The sequence below is a fragment of the Aythya fuligula genome, chromosome 15, assembly GCF_009819795.1.
Source record: "Aythya fuligula isolate bAytFul2 chromosome 15, bAytFul2.pri, whole genome shotgun sequence".
Taxonomy (NCBI): domain Eukaryota; kingdom Metazoa; phylum Chordata; class Aves; order Anseriformes; family Anatidae; genus Aythya; species Aythya fuligula.
In genome coordinates this window covers 14,435,001-14,453,487 of record NC_045573.1, presented here as the reverse complement: position 1 = coordinate 14,453,487, position 18,487 = coordinate 14,435,001, and the positions used below count along the sequence as shown (strand labels likewise).

Here is an 18,487-nt window from a genome sequence, read left to right as displayed (position 1 = left end):
GAGGAACAAGCTTAGAAAAAATCAATCAAGAAAGAGGAAATTTATAATTTTGCATGGCTTTTCTGTAGTTTTTCTGACTTCAAAGAATTCCAAAGCATTTGATTAGGTATTAAAGTAGAAATGTTCTTCCTATAACTTTGGGCTTGTCAAGTTTCTAAGCATCACATCTGTTGAACTCAAGGAACAAATGTAGGAACTCCAAGTAAATCAGCAGTTTGTAAGAATACTGCAGAACAGGAATGGGAGAAGAACATTTATACATGTATTCCAAAGAGTAACTTTTTGTGAGAACTTCCATAGTATGTTTCATATGCATGCAGAAAATAGTAAGGTCTTTATTTCAAAGTTTAAACCAAAACTGTACCAACATCTAAACTCTCTTTTGTCTTTCTTGAATGAATTATTAAATAATCCTGTCAATTTTTTTATAGATACGTAATTCTGATTATTTTATAACCAACTTGTGTTGCAAAGTTATTTCTAAAACTAATTCAAAAATTAAAATAACTTCAAGGGTAAGAATTTCTCATATTACCTGTTGCTGAAGAAATTGCATGTCTGTATGTTAGGAGACTGGTCAAATAGAATTGTGGATAAAATGGCATCTACTAGTAAACTGTAATAATAGTTGGGAAATCAGAAATAAATATAAACTCTGAACGATACATTTTTTGATGTACATAAAGAATAAATCCCCCCAATTTTATATTTTGTCATATACTTTACTGTATAAAGCACTGATTCTTTACAGTAGGGTGACTATAAAATTCTGTAGTGTTTGCACTAAAAAGAGTGAAAAATACTCTCAAAATAGAGTAGTAAACAAAATTTTCATGTATAAAACTTAAAAATAGCGTTAATTTTGCAGTCCTCAATCATACTGACTTTAGTTTAGATTGCTGACACTGAGCACTTATAAAGTACTGGATTGGTTCTTGAAGTGAGGATTTATTTTAAGTGTATAGGATGTATTAATGATAGGAAATGGCCAATCTTAAAGCAGTTATGCCACTGAAATCAGTATGAATTCTACTGTTACATGCTGAGTTCAGAATTTTGCCCGTTAGTTTTGTTTCACTTAAAAATGTTAAGATCTAGTTAAAAATCTGTGTTCCTCTTGCAGATAAATGTGCAGTTTAAAACTCTTTATGGTCTTATTAATAATATTTATGTATTATATTATATTATACTCCATACATAGAGAAATTCCATGGATACAGCAGATAATATGAATTAGAGCAAGGCATATTTGTTTAGCTCTGATTTAAAAAAATACATAAATCTGGAACTAGGTATGTACAGATTTAAAATACTGGTGAAAGGTCTATAGAAATTCCATGGGTTATGATGTGAGAGATTGATCGAGATTTTGGCAACATTTTAAAAATATTTTTGGCAGCAATAGTAAGTTCCAAAGTATAGAGCCAATTTGCTAAAAATTAATTCATTATAGTTTTCAAGGGTTAATGGGAGGAGAGAGAGGAAAAGTCTGAAGAGTTGTATCTCCAGTGTATGCAGTTGGTTCCCTAATGCACCATACAGTATTAACATTAGGCTATGCTAAAATGAGTCTCTCACCTTACAGTGTTTGAGTAAATTCCTTAGTTGCTTTAGTTCAGTAGCAGAACTAAAAAAAAATCTTGTCGTAGGTGAATCCTTGATATATAAGTTACAATCTGCTGACCATTTTTCTCTTAACTATCTTTTTTTTTCTCTAAATAAATAATTTAATACGAGCATATCACAGGTCTTGAAGAATGCACCTTTCAGTTAGTGTCCAGAAGAGTTAGGAATTTTTTCTTCTTATATATGCTTTTTTTTTTTTTTAATTTTATTTTTATCTTGAAAATGTATTTTTCACAATTGCAAAAGTGCTTTCTGGTATTAAAGCGAATTATTGCTGTTAAAGAAGTTATGTGACTGTAGCTAGGAGAAACCTTAATGAAAGAGAGTTGTTGACTTTCCTGTCTCTGACAGCCTTTGGCAGTCTAAATTCTGTGAGGCATCCTGTCATTGGCTAAATCATGCTGAAATGTCCTGTACAATGCAGAGATGCTAATTTAATTGCCTGATCTGGCAATCCAATCATGGGTTTGGTTAAGCCACCTGAAAGCAGGCATCTCATGCAATCTGAGACACTCTAGGGCATGTGGGACACCCACACAGGTAGACGTGACACTTGATCTTCTGGAATGGCAGCTGAGTCATGGCCAGTGGACGAGGTGCCTTTTTTTGGGCAACAAGGAATCCTTTTTCTGGGAGGTAATATTTACAGAAGTAGCACTGTTAATTTATTTTGATGCAGGGATTTACTCCATATGCTCTCAAGGCCTGCCTAAAAATTTCAGAAACAAGCATTGAATTAAAAGGTCAGGAATGAAAGTGGGAGATGCATTATCTTTTCAAACTGAAAACAGAATGCCCAAGTGAAAGTAGAATATCTGATTTTCCCCTTTGTCTTTGTATCATTGTTAGTAATTAGGGTGAACAAAAAATTGCATAGGTGAGAAGAATCTGGCATTGAAGAACTTAGTCTAAAAGTAAAATATACTTTCCTAAGGCACATCAGGTCATCCAAGTTATGACTAGTGCTTGATACCACTGAATGAATACATCATGAAATACTTCCTGTTTATGGCTTTATTTTTACTTTAATGTAATTTATGAGTATGGCTGTAAAGTTGTTTAGTTGTCTTTGTGTTGTGATTCAAATGCTCTGAGTGTGATAATGTACTTTGATCTTAGAGAAATGGGAATATAAAGCACAATAATAGCAAAATCAAATTTCCTATAGTTATTTTAATATCAATGTTTAAATTATTTAATGGTCTAAATATTTAAATATAGCAGATCAGAATGAAGGAATTGGGGAAGACTTCACAAAATTATTTTAAAGGGAAATTCTGAAACTTTTCAACCAGCCAACTGTTAGCTATGTTATAATTTACAATGGAATAACCCTCAACATAAGAGTCCTAGAAGAATGCTGAAGTCTTAAAGTTTAGACGTTAAGAAAAAATAAGGTATCTTTAATAACAGAATGGAGAAATATATAGATTTACCATATATAGTACCTCTGGGGAAAATCATTGCTATACTATGGAGAGTTGAAGTTGGAATATCTTCAGTGAAGTCAGTGCTTTCTGCTAAGCTGCATCAATGTTATCAGCTGAGGTTCTGATCCATGACATCTACATACTGCCTGCGTTTGCAAACCCCATGATGGTCACTGATTACATGTAGTCTAAATCTTCCCACTGTAACTTCTGCTCAGTATTGTGTTTGCTTTCATCTTAATTTCCTCTTCTCCATGGCTCTGCGCTCTTTTTAGCAGTTGTTCAACTGTTTTGTTGTAAGTGGGCTGCACCTCTATATTAAGCAAAATGATTCTTGTCTAGTTTTTGAAGTTAGAAAGTAAAGTCCAAGAATTCTGGTATATGAAACATAACCATTGTATCATGATTATTGTGATTTCTTTTACATTTTTAAATTTTAGATGAAAATTCAATTGTCATCCAGTCTTTTAGGGAGAAGAAAGAACACAGGCAACACTTGGTAGTTTGTCACATGTGCCCTGCAAACAGGCTCTTAATCCACAGTCACCTAAGTATATAAATTTCCCAACACACAGGGCTGCACATACGTTTGTACCTATGAAAAAATATCAGGACCAATGGCTGCAGGAAGGAAAACGTAGTAATAGTTTGATGCTTTTTTAAGAATATGTAGTAGTGCAGGCAAAGCACGAAGAGCACTTCCTTTCTCAGGCTAGGGCAATTTTAAGGAAACTATTCGGGGGAGCACTCAAAGATTTCTCTCCTGAAATTATCCTGGATTAGTGCTCCATACTGTTTAGATCCCTCAAATCATTATATATATATAATGTGTCTAGGATCCATTCTCTGAATCTGTTGATATATTCCACTTCCATGTCCTGAATTTTCGTACTAGCAAAAATGCCAAATCGTCTATGGGTCAGACAAGATCAGTTATTTTCGTACTGTACCACAGAGTCTCCATTGTAAGATGCTGCTCTTTCTGAGCTCCATTTTACTTTAAGATGCCACAGACTTCTAAACTAAACATTAAGTCTAATTAGATACAGAGAATATGATAATAATTGTATATATTTATGTGTAAATGAATTATCAGAATTTTGGTATTTAAGTAGTGCAGCATCTGAGGAAAGTTTCACATTGTTTTCTCAGTGAGGAGAAGCTCCCAATTTTCTGTATGTGAAGGAACCTAATGTTCCAGTATTGTATCAAAGATACCATTCTGGTTTAAGCAAGAATGCATCTGTCCTTTCTGGTATCTACTTGTCATTCAAATAACTGATGGTATTAGTCTTTACAAAGATGAGAAACTTTAAGGAATTTTTAGAAAAGTTTGAAGAAAAGTCATAAATGTTTGTTTTTAAGTACATTTAAGTAAGATTTAAGTAAATTAAAGATTTAAGTAAAATCTTAAAAAGATTTTAAGTAAAGCTTCCTAATAATGGATATATGCACCATTTTGGCAAGAGGAAGGAGCAGAGGAAAATAGAACATTGCTGAACCTTTTTGAAAACTGGAATAATGGAGGCTCAATAGCCCCAAATTAAGAGCAAACATAAAAATCACTCAATATTAGATTTGCAGTCCTCTTCCTCTGTTTCTGTTCTAATTCAAGAAATATATTAAATGTTAAACAGTTCTTTCTGACTTTAAAAACATTTTTATTACCATACTGGTAAAAATCTGTGGTAGTTCTCAATTTACTAGAAGAAACAAGAAATTGATATATAGAAATAGGAGAACTAACGTCACGCATAAGCATTTGCCCCTGGGAAATAGGTGCTCAGATGGAATATGGCCATTTTGAGACCCAGAAGTACATTTTTGTGACCCACACTGTCTAGGTTTACATCAGAGAGCTCAAGTTGTTTAAGGGTACTGCTCTAGCACTTAAAAGGATTGCATTTAGCCCAGGGTGGGAATATCTGGCATGTTGAATGTATACATCAAATGTATATATCAAATCAATGTATTTCTCATGTTACTCTTTCAATATGGCCATTTATTTCACTTACAACTAGTAACAATTTAAAAATATATATTTAAAGAAGAGAAAAAAAGTCCTATTTATTTTAAATATGTGGGGGTTTTACACCTGAAGTATAAAACAATGAGCAGTAAAAATTTTGTCCTTTGCCTTTGTTGTTAACACGTAAACTAAATTAATGGAAACAATTCTGTTTTCATTAATTCTGTTTCTGTTCAAAGATTGAGTAGGGCTTATTTTACAATAAAGTTGGACTCTACCTATATATATATATTACCTTTTTGAGTCAACAGAAAGTGTAGAAATGATGAGCAACATTAAAACAACCTAAAATGCATCTTGAATTTCCAACATACCTTACTCATGAGGTTAAGCCTTGTACACTCACTGCAGTTAGTGCTTGTAATTGGTCTTTTAAGGAAACAATCACACATTTTCAAAGGACTGGGTTGGGTTAGCTGCCCTTTTCCAGGTCTGCTTTTCATATGCTGTAAGATAAATGGAATATGATGCATCATTAGGTCAGCTGAACTCAGGAGTCCTGTAAATTAAGGGTTCTCCACACTAAGGAATAATACGTCCTTTGGACAGCAAGTGAGACACATGAACTTCTGATTCTCAGTTCTTCCTCTAGTCTATGCAAATAATAGTACACTATTTAGCTAAATTATAAACTTGTCTCTGTAAAAACATTAAAGTCATCAAGCTACTAAACAAGTGCTTTGAATTGTTACCAATAACAAATAGATATTACAAAAAATTTAACTAGTTTACTGAACCCTACAATTTAGTCTTATCTTCCCATAGATTAATACAGTATCATTTTCATTCTCACAGTTCCTGTGTGCAATAATATGCAACTTCTTCCTTACTTTCAAATTTGATTTGTAGTGTTGTGAAATAAATTTTACAAAAGCAAAATATAGCAAAGATAGTATGTTCCTATGTAAATTGAAGCAGTATAACAGGGAATGTTTTGGGTAGATTTTTTTTTTTTTTGATAGCTTTCACTTCAGGTTATTTTTTTCTTAATGCATTTTCTATCAGTAATTATTGGAGAGTTGGTAATAAAAGGTGAGAATTTAGAGCAGTTTCAGTAGCATCTGTTGTTTCAAACAAACGAAAACAAATAGAAGTTAGTGTTCTGCTGTCCTGTAAATAACCAAACTAGCATATTATTCTTACAGATAATTCTGTACTTTGGCATCTGAAGATATAGCATCTGTGAGTCAATGTTGCATGTGAACACATGTTCTGAATTGAGACAAAGAGTTTCTTGGCCACTTTTTTGGCTGTTTTCATTAGATGGAAAGACAGTTTTATAACTTCACAGACATAAATGAAAAGGATTTTCTGTATGCTAGTAACTGGTAAGTCTGAATTGCTTCTATTAGGAAAAATAATCTGTTTCTTTACATGTAGTTTTCACAAGAGGTGACAATAAAAGAGGTGGTATGAGTTAACTTCAGTGACAAAGTATGCTATCTATTAAATATGGAGTAGCTTTGTATTTATTATAATAAATTTATCCCCCCCCCTTTTTTTTTTTTTAAATATAGATATCTTTTTAAGATTGTGTACAAGATAGATCTCATTAGCTTGTTAAATTGCTGTAGATGATAAAATAAAGAACAAAACTACCAAACTACACATCCAATTGAAAATGTAGGAATTAGTTGAAAAATAAGATTTGGTCACTACGTTCATTTATGCTAGATGATAGGTGCTAGTAACTCTTGAGATAGAGGCAGTAAGAAACTACTGCTTTTGTTCTTAATCTTGTTCCTGTCCCTATAGTATGATCCCTCGGTTTTGTTTTGTTTCTTTGGTTTTCAACATGTGAATTTTTAAGTAACCAGGTTCGCAGATTTTTAAACTCGAATTTCAAGTGTCTTTAATATACCGGAGGTGAAGTAATAGAAATGGTTGTTGTTCACTTAGGTCTTCAAGATTCTGTTACACCTAAGAGATGTTTGCTCCTGAACTGAATAGTTTTCAATAGGAGCTTCAGAGCACTTAATGCTTGACACAGTTTTCATTATTTTACAGAATTGAGTTTTCCAGTAGTCCTCAGTACGAGATAGATGTAGTTCCTTCTAGTTTTTATTTGGTAGACTCTTGCATTAAAGCTGTGCAAAACTCTCTTTTTTCACCATGCAGTGCAGGCTGGAGGAGCTAGCTGCAATTCAGAGCAAACTAGCACTCAAATAATTTCACCCATGTTCTTTACTACTCCTGCACAACACAAACATCATCCAAGGAAGCTATGCATATGCATATAAAGGAATCACTTGATGTTAATACTTAAATATAGTTTCCATTAACCTATATCCTGTTTGCTTTGACTTCAAAAAGGCCAAATTGGGATTTCTACTATAACGGAGTTTCCTAGATTTTGAAATACTACTGTATTTAGCATTTCTCTTTTTATGCTACCTGGTTAAAAAAAAAAAAAAAAAAAAAAAAAAAAAAAAAAAGAATTTTGCAAGAGAAGGCTTATATTAAATTGCTTATACCTCTAGTTTATTCTCATGAGATTCTGAAAAAAACACTTTTGTATATCTTTGGATGACAGTATATGAAAATATACTATGTCCTTTTTTATATATAAATCACAGAAAATTCATTTTCTGATTGCAATCATATTTAGACATATAAAGTTATTTTACTTTCAATTTTCCTTTAAGATATATGAAATAAACTGCATTAAAAAAAAAAGTATCACTTTTTACATATTTCCATTAGTTCCCTTTAATATCTATCTATATCTATATAAATATAAGTTGATTTTTGTTAGACTTCATAAATATATTGACACGACATACCTGTAACACTGAACATGAAGCTTCCAATGCAAGAGTTTGTACATAGTCCATACCCAAATGTCACCATTATTTCATTTAAAAGATCCCAGCATGTCTACCTCATGATCGCTGTAAACTCTATAGTACTGAAATACGTCAACACTTTTTCTTGCTACATTCATTAAAATTAAGCACCCTTACCCTACCCCATCTGTAAACATCAAGTCAATTGGCAGCTAGCACATTTCCCAGTCAGCAAGCAGTATTGTGAATTTTATCTTCTCTTGCAGAAATCAATTCGTCTTCGTTGCAGCAGATGAAATTTCTTGTAACACCTCTGCAGGTAACAATCATTGATACTTCTTGATGCATCCATCCAGGTCTCAATATCCTTTTTCACATGCTGCATTTAATCGTAAGAGAAAGCATAGGAAAGTCCATAATATAAATTTTTGGAATAGCTTCATTAATTTGTAGTTTGAGTCTTTAGGTTCTGCCATATAAAAGACATTAGGTTATTTTGCTGACTTTGGTGTTTTATTTTCAGTTTAAATATTATGTGGCCTAGAAAAATAAGGATATGTTAAGCCTTCTCATAAAAACGTAATGTGCAGTACAATCAAGATTGTGACTTAAAAAGTCAAAACAAAACAAATGAAAAGAGTAAGTTAGGTAGAGATAGATCTATGTAGGACATTGTAAGTGCTATAGATTTAACAGTTTTCAACTCTTTGGGGGCAAATATTGCCCACAAGGGTACTGCAGACCCTAAAGCACTCACAAAGTCTATCCTATGGATAAGATAGTGGGAGAGAGGGGTCTGTGTCTTCAGAGGATCACTCTCTAGTAAGTAAAAAGTCTTAGCTGCTTTGCTGGTATACTGTCATGTTGGGTACAGAAGAATGAAAAATGTTTTCAAAAAGTATTTACTAATGGTAATTTATAAATATAAAATATGTGTCAAGGGATTTAATGTCTTTTAAGTAATAGATGTTGAACAATCTTAGTCTTAATACAGGTAAGGATGATGTTATGTCACTACATAAGAAGTCAAAAGCCAAAATAATTAGTAACAGTGTTGGGCCGTATTCTGCTGATAGCGTTACACAAAAAAATCTGCTGAGTTCATGGAGCTGTGTGTACTGAAGGATGAAAGGATATATAGTGTGAACAAAATGTTGGTATTAAGAAATGTTTATTTATACAGAGTTGTACATTAACAGATATAAAGGTGATGAGTTTTCTGCTTATCCTAGAGTGACCTACAGAGAAACAAATAAAAAACATGTATTTATGAAAAAGAAGACCATAGCTAAAGCCACAATATGCTGAGATTGTTATGATTTGTATGGTAGCCACAGCATTTTTGGTAATCTGAAAAGTTCTTCCTTTCTAAAAAAATAAAAAATGAATTTTTCAGAGTCCCGAATTATTAGCAGAATACATTTTGAGAACATTTAACACTTTCTTGGTCTCACTAGATTTGTATTTTGGCATTCATTTATTTCACCTGTTCTGGATTATAGTGAGCTGAGTACTCATTAGACTACTAATTTATAAACCAATGCCTTACTAAGTAAGTATGCAGAAACTCATTTTAGCAACTTTTGAACTTGGAATTCTTGACAGAGACATGTGGTCTTTAATAATTTTCTTGTCCTGAAAACAATTCCCTCTTTTACAGAGTGAACGCTTCTAAGCATTAGTTATACCCGTAGACATTTTCTTCCTCAGTTCACACAGAATTCAAGTATCCAAGACTATACTATACATATGCTGTAAATCACTACTCTGGAATTCCAGTCAATAATATAATATATTTGTTCATCAGTAAATTCAGTGGACTGTACACAGAAGAAAATGGACTTTTGTGTATATTTACTAAAACTTTTCAGTTTACCAGTAAATTACTGGTAAATTATTATAAATTTACCAGTAATATTTTTATATATTTAAATATATTTATTATAAATTAAATTATTGAATTGTTGCAATAAATAGGGTGTTTTTGTTAGGTATGTTCTTGACAGTATGAGAAATATTAATGATAGGTAACTGTAGGTGCCTTTTTTATTATATGATCAAACGGAGCAACCCTGTATCTTCCGTTCCTTGTATATTTAAATTTTAGTGACAGAATTTAAAGGACTTCTGGCTATATTAAAAAAAAATCATACTCTGGCCCATATTTCTGTGTGGTACAAATTGCCAAAATTGTGTTTGGTCTTTCAAATCAGTAGGCTGACTTTGAACTAATTTGTTATCTAATGTTCTGTGTTTTAATACATGAAGTAAATATAGATACATAATCTTTCAGAACAGCAGCTGACAGTCATGTGGTTTTTCAGATGCATGCAATACACCTACGATTCAATTTTATATGCTAGTAGTGCTTCTAAACTCAATTACAGTAATTCAAGTGTTTGCAAACTTGATTTAAGATGAAAGTTCTGATAATATGCTCAGTGTTTGAAATGTGAGTATATATACATTTATATTGTTTCCTTGTAAAGAATATAAGTGTTTGTAGATTTCAGATAATAATAAAACAAGTAAGTTTTTGGTTGGAACTTTACCATCAAATAGAAATGGGAAGTCTTGGGTGATTCTGCTGATAATAATCACTCATCTCTTCCTAATGCTTTATCATTTCTGCCAGAGGACATATAACCATCAACTACATGAGATTATTTTTCCTAGTTTAGGAAATTAAGTAATCTTGAAAACCAAAATGAAAGGCTATTGCCAATGTGTCAATATACATGTTTCTATTTCTGTATGTGTATTTGTTCTTGCGTGAATATTATACACCGGAAAGACATACTAGTGTGTGACAGAGGGATCCTTTCGTGGGAAATTTTAAAATATTTTGCTTTTTCATCCAGTGCATTTTGAAGTTAAAAATAATTACTCTTCAGAAGAGAAGTTTTGTGCTTCTGGGATAGATCTTCTCTGGCAGGCATGATTAAAGAGTATGCAAACAGACCTAAACTAGATCAGAGGTAGGGAAACTATCTGAAACCTGCTTTCAGTTTGATGATGGAATTTTAAACAAGGATCTCTGAAGAATTTCCTCTAGCAAAACTCTAACAATGGTTATATTAGAGGAGAATTAATCCTGAGTTTTCTGCCTGATGGAAGCAAAATGGATCTTAGCCTATCAGTCTCCTTATAAATCAGAATGAAACCCAGAGTAAACCTATGGTTTATTTACATGTTGGTTAGAGAACATTTTTCATTTTGAATCTTTAATATTTTTAATGATTTTTTCAAATCAGTGTTCAGTATATATTTTTTTCTTTTAAATTTTGTAAGGTCAAAATTCATAGTTTATAAAGAAAAAAATATTTTCTAGTGTCTTTACCAAGTTCATTCTAGGATGTACCTGCGTATCGCATTTTATGATTTTTGTGTTAAAATGGAACAGGATCATTATTCCATATTTACACCACTCTTAAAATCCAGTGTGACATTATTTATATATATCAACACGGCTGATATTATTTTTTCTCCCAAGTGTATATACAATTTATGGTTTTGAAATAACAGAGACAAAGGAAAAAGGTATATGTAAGCCTGAATTTGGAATGAAGTATGGTAAAAGTGGATATAATATATGTCCAATTGTAACTGTGTTTATTTATGTAAAATTTGAGTAGAGTAATCCCTAGGAGGTGGGATTGTGTGTGTGTGTAAAAGAAATGTGTTATAAAGCTTTAGAAGTTGATAGTCCTGCGTTAAGTTTTCGGCCTCCCTTTGGAGAAAGAAACAGTCTCCAAAACAAATATTCTGAAATGTTCAATTTTCAATTTAGGAAAAACATGTCATAAAAAAGGCAGTGTGAAGAGGCAAACATTAATACTATCAAAATAGTTTGAAAAAAAATATTGGCATTTTTTAATTAAGGCAATTGCTCAAGTCATGGCAATTTTCCTGTATACTACCTGTCAACATTAACACTACCACAAATTTAAGTCATGAAACAATAGTATATGGATATACTTCCTTAAAAGCAAATTAATATTTGACAAAGTGTTTAGAATGGGTAAGGTACCTGTTGTGGTCTACCTCTGCTATGTATGTACGTAAATAATTTTATCTGGTCAAATTTTGCCATACATCCTTGCATACATCTCATTGACATATTAGGTTTCTGGTAGGAGACTTTGATCACATTGTACTCTTTCAAATGAATTTCCAAACATTAGATATTATACAAGCTGCTTTGGAAAAAAAGCAGTTTTAGGGAGGTTTGCATCAGCCTTTTTGAATTATTGTGTAAAGACATAGGTTCAGTAGTGAGAGGTTTCTTTCTTAGTATCATTGCCTATGGGATTGATTTCATTTCATGAAGCAATTTAGGAAAATAACCATTTTCTACAAAATGCTTTTATTATTATGTTAATCTCTTCCACTAATCAGATGAATTAAAAAATTAAGATGAAGGAGCATTTGTAAGGTCTTCATGCTAGCATTTATTTAAGTCTCTACAGGTTTTCCCTGTGAAAAAATAGCAGATACTGAAGTTTTTGCACTGGAAAAACTATGGAATGTTGTACTAATGCACATTATTAAATTTCTATAAATTCAAGTGTCCTTTTTGTTGGTGCTTCAAACTTCCCTTTACTGCTGCTGTAAATAGTGCTTACATGGAATTCTTTTTGTTACTGCTGTTACTGCTCTTAGTAGTTCTGTGGTAAAGATGTTCAGCTATTGGATCAGTTGATAAAAATCAGTAAATGCTTTGATTATTCTCTGCTCTTCTTTCTTAAAATTTGATTAATTCCTTTTCTCACTGACTGAAAACACTGGCAGACCTTTTTGGCATCTTTGTCATTATCTCTTTGACAGCTTGCCTTCCCTATGCTTACAGTTCTAGGTCAGTTCACATGGCTAGTCAATTGTGACAACACGACAAGATTAAGAAAAGCTGAGTTTCTGTGATTTGTAAATGGAGGATTTGCAATGTGAAGTTCCTTTGATAAACAGAAATAGTGAATAATCCATGTTTGCCCTCAACAAGTGCATATAAGCATGTGTGCATTCCCTGTATTGTTTTTTTTTTTTGTTTGTTTTATTTTGTTTTGTTTTTTACTATTACTTAATGAAACAAATAGATTTTTTTTCTCATAGACTGAAAGCAGGACACATGAAAGGCAGTTTGTGTGTGTGCTGTATGTATGATTATATACTAGTAAATTAAATAAACAAGGATTCAGTATGAATATCATGAGGTTATTATATGTAACATTTAAAACATTAAAAAAAAATGTTATTGTGTAATACTGAACTTTACACACAAGCAAAAAAGACTGCTTTAGAATGTAATGTAAGAATTGTCTGGTGTATTTGTTACTGAACTAGATCAGAATTTATTTAGGGTTTATTGCCACAAAATATAACAGCAGCAGTAATAGACAAATGCTGTATAAATAAAAAAATAAAAATAAAAATGCTTGTTTTTCTTTGAAATACAACAGTTTGTGTCACCTGATGGCAAGGTGTCACCTGATGGCAAGCCTCAGTTTGCCCAGTGGTTTTTTATTTTGGTATATAAATTAAGTCTCTTTTTATTGAAGAGAGGTTATACAAAAAGGTGCTGTTGGTAGCACATAATTATTTTACATTTTTAAGCAAACATCAAGTGCAGACTTGAGTGGAATCTGCCTTTGTCCATTTGTAAATCCTGACAGCAAGACTGAAATTTGAGACAGAGCTTTTAAGGGTTGTTATATAGTAATGATTCAGTGCCAGCTCAGGAGGGATGTCACCTGTGCTGCAGTTTGTTGCATTTCTGTATTTCTGCAAATTGATTGATATCAATCATATTTTTTTAAATGTTTAACAAGGTGACAGCTCAACTTTGGATGACGGTAAACATATAACAGACTTCAAAAAAAGCTGTAGGTTGTCATTCAGAAATAAAAATTAAAATCATGTCTGAACACCAATGATGGAAATTTCTGCAAAGGATGCATCAATTAGCAATAATTAGTGAGCCAATTAATAATGGGCCAAATTCATTATCTGGCCAAATTCAGATATTACATAAGTAACATCAAGAGCTGGAAATTCTTCCCTGCATATAGATAAATCTGAATAGGCTTTTAAAATTTCTTCTGGCTCCAACTGGAAGAAAAATGTAGACTGCTTCTAATGTTATCACTAATGTATTTACAAAGATCCCTTTGTTGAAATCATTCATTATCATGATGTATTATTATCATGATTTTTTAATTATTATTATTATGATCATTGATTATCATTATAGACTATGGTCACTTTTTATCTCTGTGAAAACCTAGGAATGTTAATGCTATACTAACAGGAAATCCTGCATGGTCTTCAATATATACAGGAGGTTACCACTGCAGTATACCTTGAAGATTCACTATTTCATTGTGCTATGTCTGTCTATACATCTTCCCAAGTCTTTTTCTGCTGCACATCACAACACTGTAAAGCATTATCAGTAGTGGAAGAGGAAAATTATATGCAAAGGAATATTTTATGCTCCTGCAGAATTATCTTAATGTTTGGTATTATGCATTTAAAACTTTTTGTAGTGGATTTTAACATTTTTAACTTTTACAATCAAGGAAAATGACTGGAAACTGTTTTTATCAGCGGTTTTCAAACTTTTTCCTCAGAATTAAGTAAAAACTTAGGACAGACTTCTTTCCTCATTTCCTTACAAGCTATTTAGAGAGACTCATTGCTTACTTGCATGATTTAAATGCCTAAAGTTATTTGGTATTAATATCCAAAAGTATTAAAAATATTTGGCTGCAGATGCCTTGGACACCATAAGCTGATAAGTAGAGAATTTTAAGTGAAAGGACAACCACTGCTGCACAGTGATGACCAACTGAGGTTAAAATACTGCAATATGTTATGTAACTGGTGTGGATACAAAGGAGCTCCTGCTGCTGTCACCTGGTTTTGGTATCATAATAGTCATGTGACCAAGAGAAAACACAGGTTGGTTAGCTACTGGAATCATTTATCTGGATAAGGCCAGGTAACTTGCTTTCCTTGTATTCCTTCCAATGCTTCACTGAAATCTTCATGTCTTTTGTCTACAATTTTACTGCAATTCTGCATCAAGGTCTAATGGAGGAAGTATTTGGATTGCCCTTTTTATGCCAGCTGTGAACAGCAAGAGGCACATCCTGCAATAGAACTCATTTCCTAGGTGAACAGTTAGGGTAGGAATACTGAACCACTCTGCATTGTATTCTACCTTTTCTTACCTAGCTAAGGCTAACTTGTTCAGTTGCCTTTTTGTAAAATTTAGTAATAAGTGGAAATACTAGTATTTGTGTAAGTTTATACTTTTTGAAGACTCAACACATACAGGTTTGAAGAAGCGGCAATTTTATGATTTGATTGTTCAATTAAAATCAAAGCTAGTAAATGGGTAATATTGCGAAGAGTTAGAAATATGAGCTTCCTAGAGGATACATATGCATTGCTTGTAATATGGAAAGCAACAAGGGAAAAGATCATGCAGTTAGTTTGTTATATTATTTTCAGTTTTAATTTTTACTTGATCACTGGCTGAGGTAGTATCAAATTTTTAACTTCTGTTTTTATATGACAATGGAATCATCAATTTCTGCAGTTCTTCTATCAATATCTAGTCTTAAAAAGTGGGGGGAAGTGATAGTATTCAGAAATCTATGCACATCAGATCCTTTAAAAAGTTTAAAAAATATATCTCATTTTATGATTTTTAACAACAGAGGAAAATGTTTTAACTTGTTGTATACTTTATAGTGTGATTTTTTTTCTTTATTAATGTTGTCATTAAACCCTATAGTAGATGTGTTATTAAAGATCTTCCAACTGTCTACAGTGGGTATCAGATTGTCTGTCCTAGATGTATATGAAAATACAACCACAGTAACAAAGAACTAAAAAACCTAAAATGGTAATAAAAATTAGAGAAAGGCAAACCTTCCCTATTTTTAAGAGTCTCTAGTAATACCTATTACTGATGACTTAAAGAAAGATATTCAATTTCAAAGGCACTACTAAAATGAATGTCTCTCAGTTACCATTTTTAATTCTTTTTTTTTTTCTTTTTTTTTTTTTTTTCTGTTTGTGCAGTGGGCAAAACAAAATATCCTTTTATATAGTATTTGAGCAATTTTAAACCTTTTACAGAAAATCATTGGAAAAAAATGACACATAACCTGAGTAGAGAAGACCATATGAGGATTTCTTTTTTGGTAAAGAGTTTGCTGCTATAATGCTACAAATGTTAGCATTGCAATGATGATTTTTTCTCCCCAGTATTTCCCAGTAAGGTGTTGGTCAAGCTACTTAAAAACCAGTGCCAGTAAAACTAAATGCTAGCAAACATCACGTTTTTTTCATGCTGTGTCCTGAATACTTGTTCTAGACATACTGAAAAATAGTGAAACTTACCTGATTCGCATTACTGGTGCATCACAATTGTTCATCTGTTGTGTTCCTGAGTAAAGAATTTGTAAGTGCAAATAAAGTACTGATACATTGATTTAATATTCTGTAAGATGCATAGATAATCACCTCGACTATGAAGTCATTGTAAAAACTTTGCCATTTACATGTTCTAAATTTTAGTAAATTGTTTACCTAGAATGAATATTTCCACGGTAAGTTATCACAAAGCATTCAAATGCCACTAATTTAATGAGAAAAAAGTATGCTGGCATAATAGTGAATAAGTGAACCAATGACTATATGACTATACTAGTTTACTGATTTTTCAGTGTGACAATATAGTTTAAATCTGTGTTATTTTCAGCATGAAAATCAGAATCTATTCTGCTAACCTTATGAGCTTCTAAATTTGGTGTCATGCAAGGGCGTGTTTAAAAATTAGCATTTAAAAAGAAACCTACTTGCTTTAAGTTTAAGCTGACACTGTTCCTTTCCTCTGTGGAAATGAAATTTATTAATCATAATAAAACCATCATATTCTGAAGGTAGAGGTCACCCTGAGGAGGAAAAAGTCTGTTCATCACAGAGGAATTTCAATGCATTTTTCCCAGATAATATCTGAGCATGGATTCTCTCCCCTTTGGAAATATATTCTTCCATGGTTGTGCTTATATGCATCAAGTGTATGTAGGAGGTTGCAAGAAAGAGAATTTTGCAATTTAATTTTATATACTTTATTTTCTTTTAGAGAAGATTTAGAAGATTTTTTTTTTTTTTTTTACATTTTATTTCATGTTTACATTACACACATTTATTCAAGTGGGATTCCAATAAAGATAAAGGAAAAATTAGGAATGTTTCATATTTTAAAAAGAATACAAACTTTACTGGTTCTGAAATACTATTTTTACTTAACATAACAGTACAAACTTCAGCATTCTCTTAATGTAAATGTAAAACATTATTTTTAAGAAGCAGGGATTAAGTAAGGTCACATTTTTTACATTAGGATTACTTCACCACTCTTTTGTTTTAAGAAAGAATCATAGTTTAAACAATAGGATGAAAAATACTGACTTGGAACAGTCATCTGGTCTTTCTTTGGAAATTGCTTAATATATTTATTTATCCATATGTTCCATCTTGCTTGTCCGAACTTCAGTAAAATATTGATGTAACATGTTTAACCACTGTTACCATGACTGTTTATTATACCACTTGCTCATCACTTCACTGATGATTTAGGTTAAATATAAACCTAATTTAATAAAGCTTGAGCAATATGTTGTACCCTCCTACTTAGAAGAACCCCTTGCATTTTGGCCACTTAATCCTTTGCCATGGGTGACCCACTATGCTCTCTGTTTTGTGTATTACATAGTTGATTATGCAGCAGTAAATGGGGATCAGAGTGGTGAGGAAAAAAAAGGTCACAGTAAGTCCCATTGTAGTTAATGGCTTGCACTACACCAAAACTAATGTGATTCTTACAGTTCTAAACTTACAGTCCTTCCTTAGCATTACAGTAATACCAGATAATCAGAAAACAAAACAAAACAAAACAGTATGTTTGGAAAATATACCAATTCCTGTTGCTTTAAAAATAAGTCATGACTTTAAAGCATGTATAATAGTATAATAGTACTTACAATTCATCCTCCATGTTACTAGGGATATGAAGGAAATGTATAGAGCTGGAAATAAGTCTAGATTTAAATTAATTATTTTCCCTTTCTAGATGTTTTCTTACATGAGATTTGACTTGAGAGAATTAGAATCATAATGATTTTTAAAATGGATTCTCGGACTTTAAAATGGGCATAAGCATACAGAAGAAAATAAGGTGTCTTTTTTACTTCAGTGGAGATGAATGAGAAATACATTCTGTTATGTCAAATGGCCCATATCAATTTGGTATTTTCACCATCAAAGCTAAGTATTTTAAATTTCTAAATATTACAATGCTTACATCCCAATGTGGATGGTTACCAGGGTTATGCTCCTTCCAACCAAAGAGGCTGCAGAGTATGCAGTCACTGTCAAACCTGAGCTAAGAACTCTTTTTTTCTCAAAGGATCAAATATATTTCCAAAGATAGGCATTTATGGATACCAGCGTTTAAATAGAATTTATATATAAATTTCATCCTTCACTTACCAGTATATTGGATGCAAAAAAGAAAATAGTGTGTTTTATACAAGTCTTTTATG

General features: G+C 32.0%; 1 protein-coding gene across 24 annotated transcripts in view; it reads left to right on the top strand.

Annotated features, from left to right (window-relative positions):
• Window positions 1-18,487, top strand: part of RBFOX1 (RNA binding fox-1 homolog 1) — a 681,896-nt gene that overhangs the window by 658,919 nt on the left and 4,490 nt on the right. For 5 of the 24 annotated variants that reach the window (XM_032197984.1, XM_032197970.1, XM_032197994.1 and 2 more), the window contains one exon: window positions 8,138-8,190. The exons of the other annotated variants lie outside the window; for them this stretch is intronic. In XM_032197984.1, coding sequence (XP_032053875.1) covers window positions 8,138-8,190 — 53 coding nt within the window. The remainder of the gene's footprint in view (window positions 1-8,137; window positions 8,191-18,487) is intronic. 24 annotated transcript variants of the gene reach the window in all.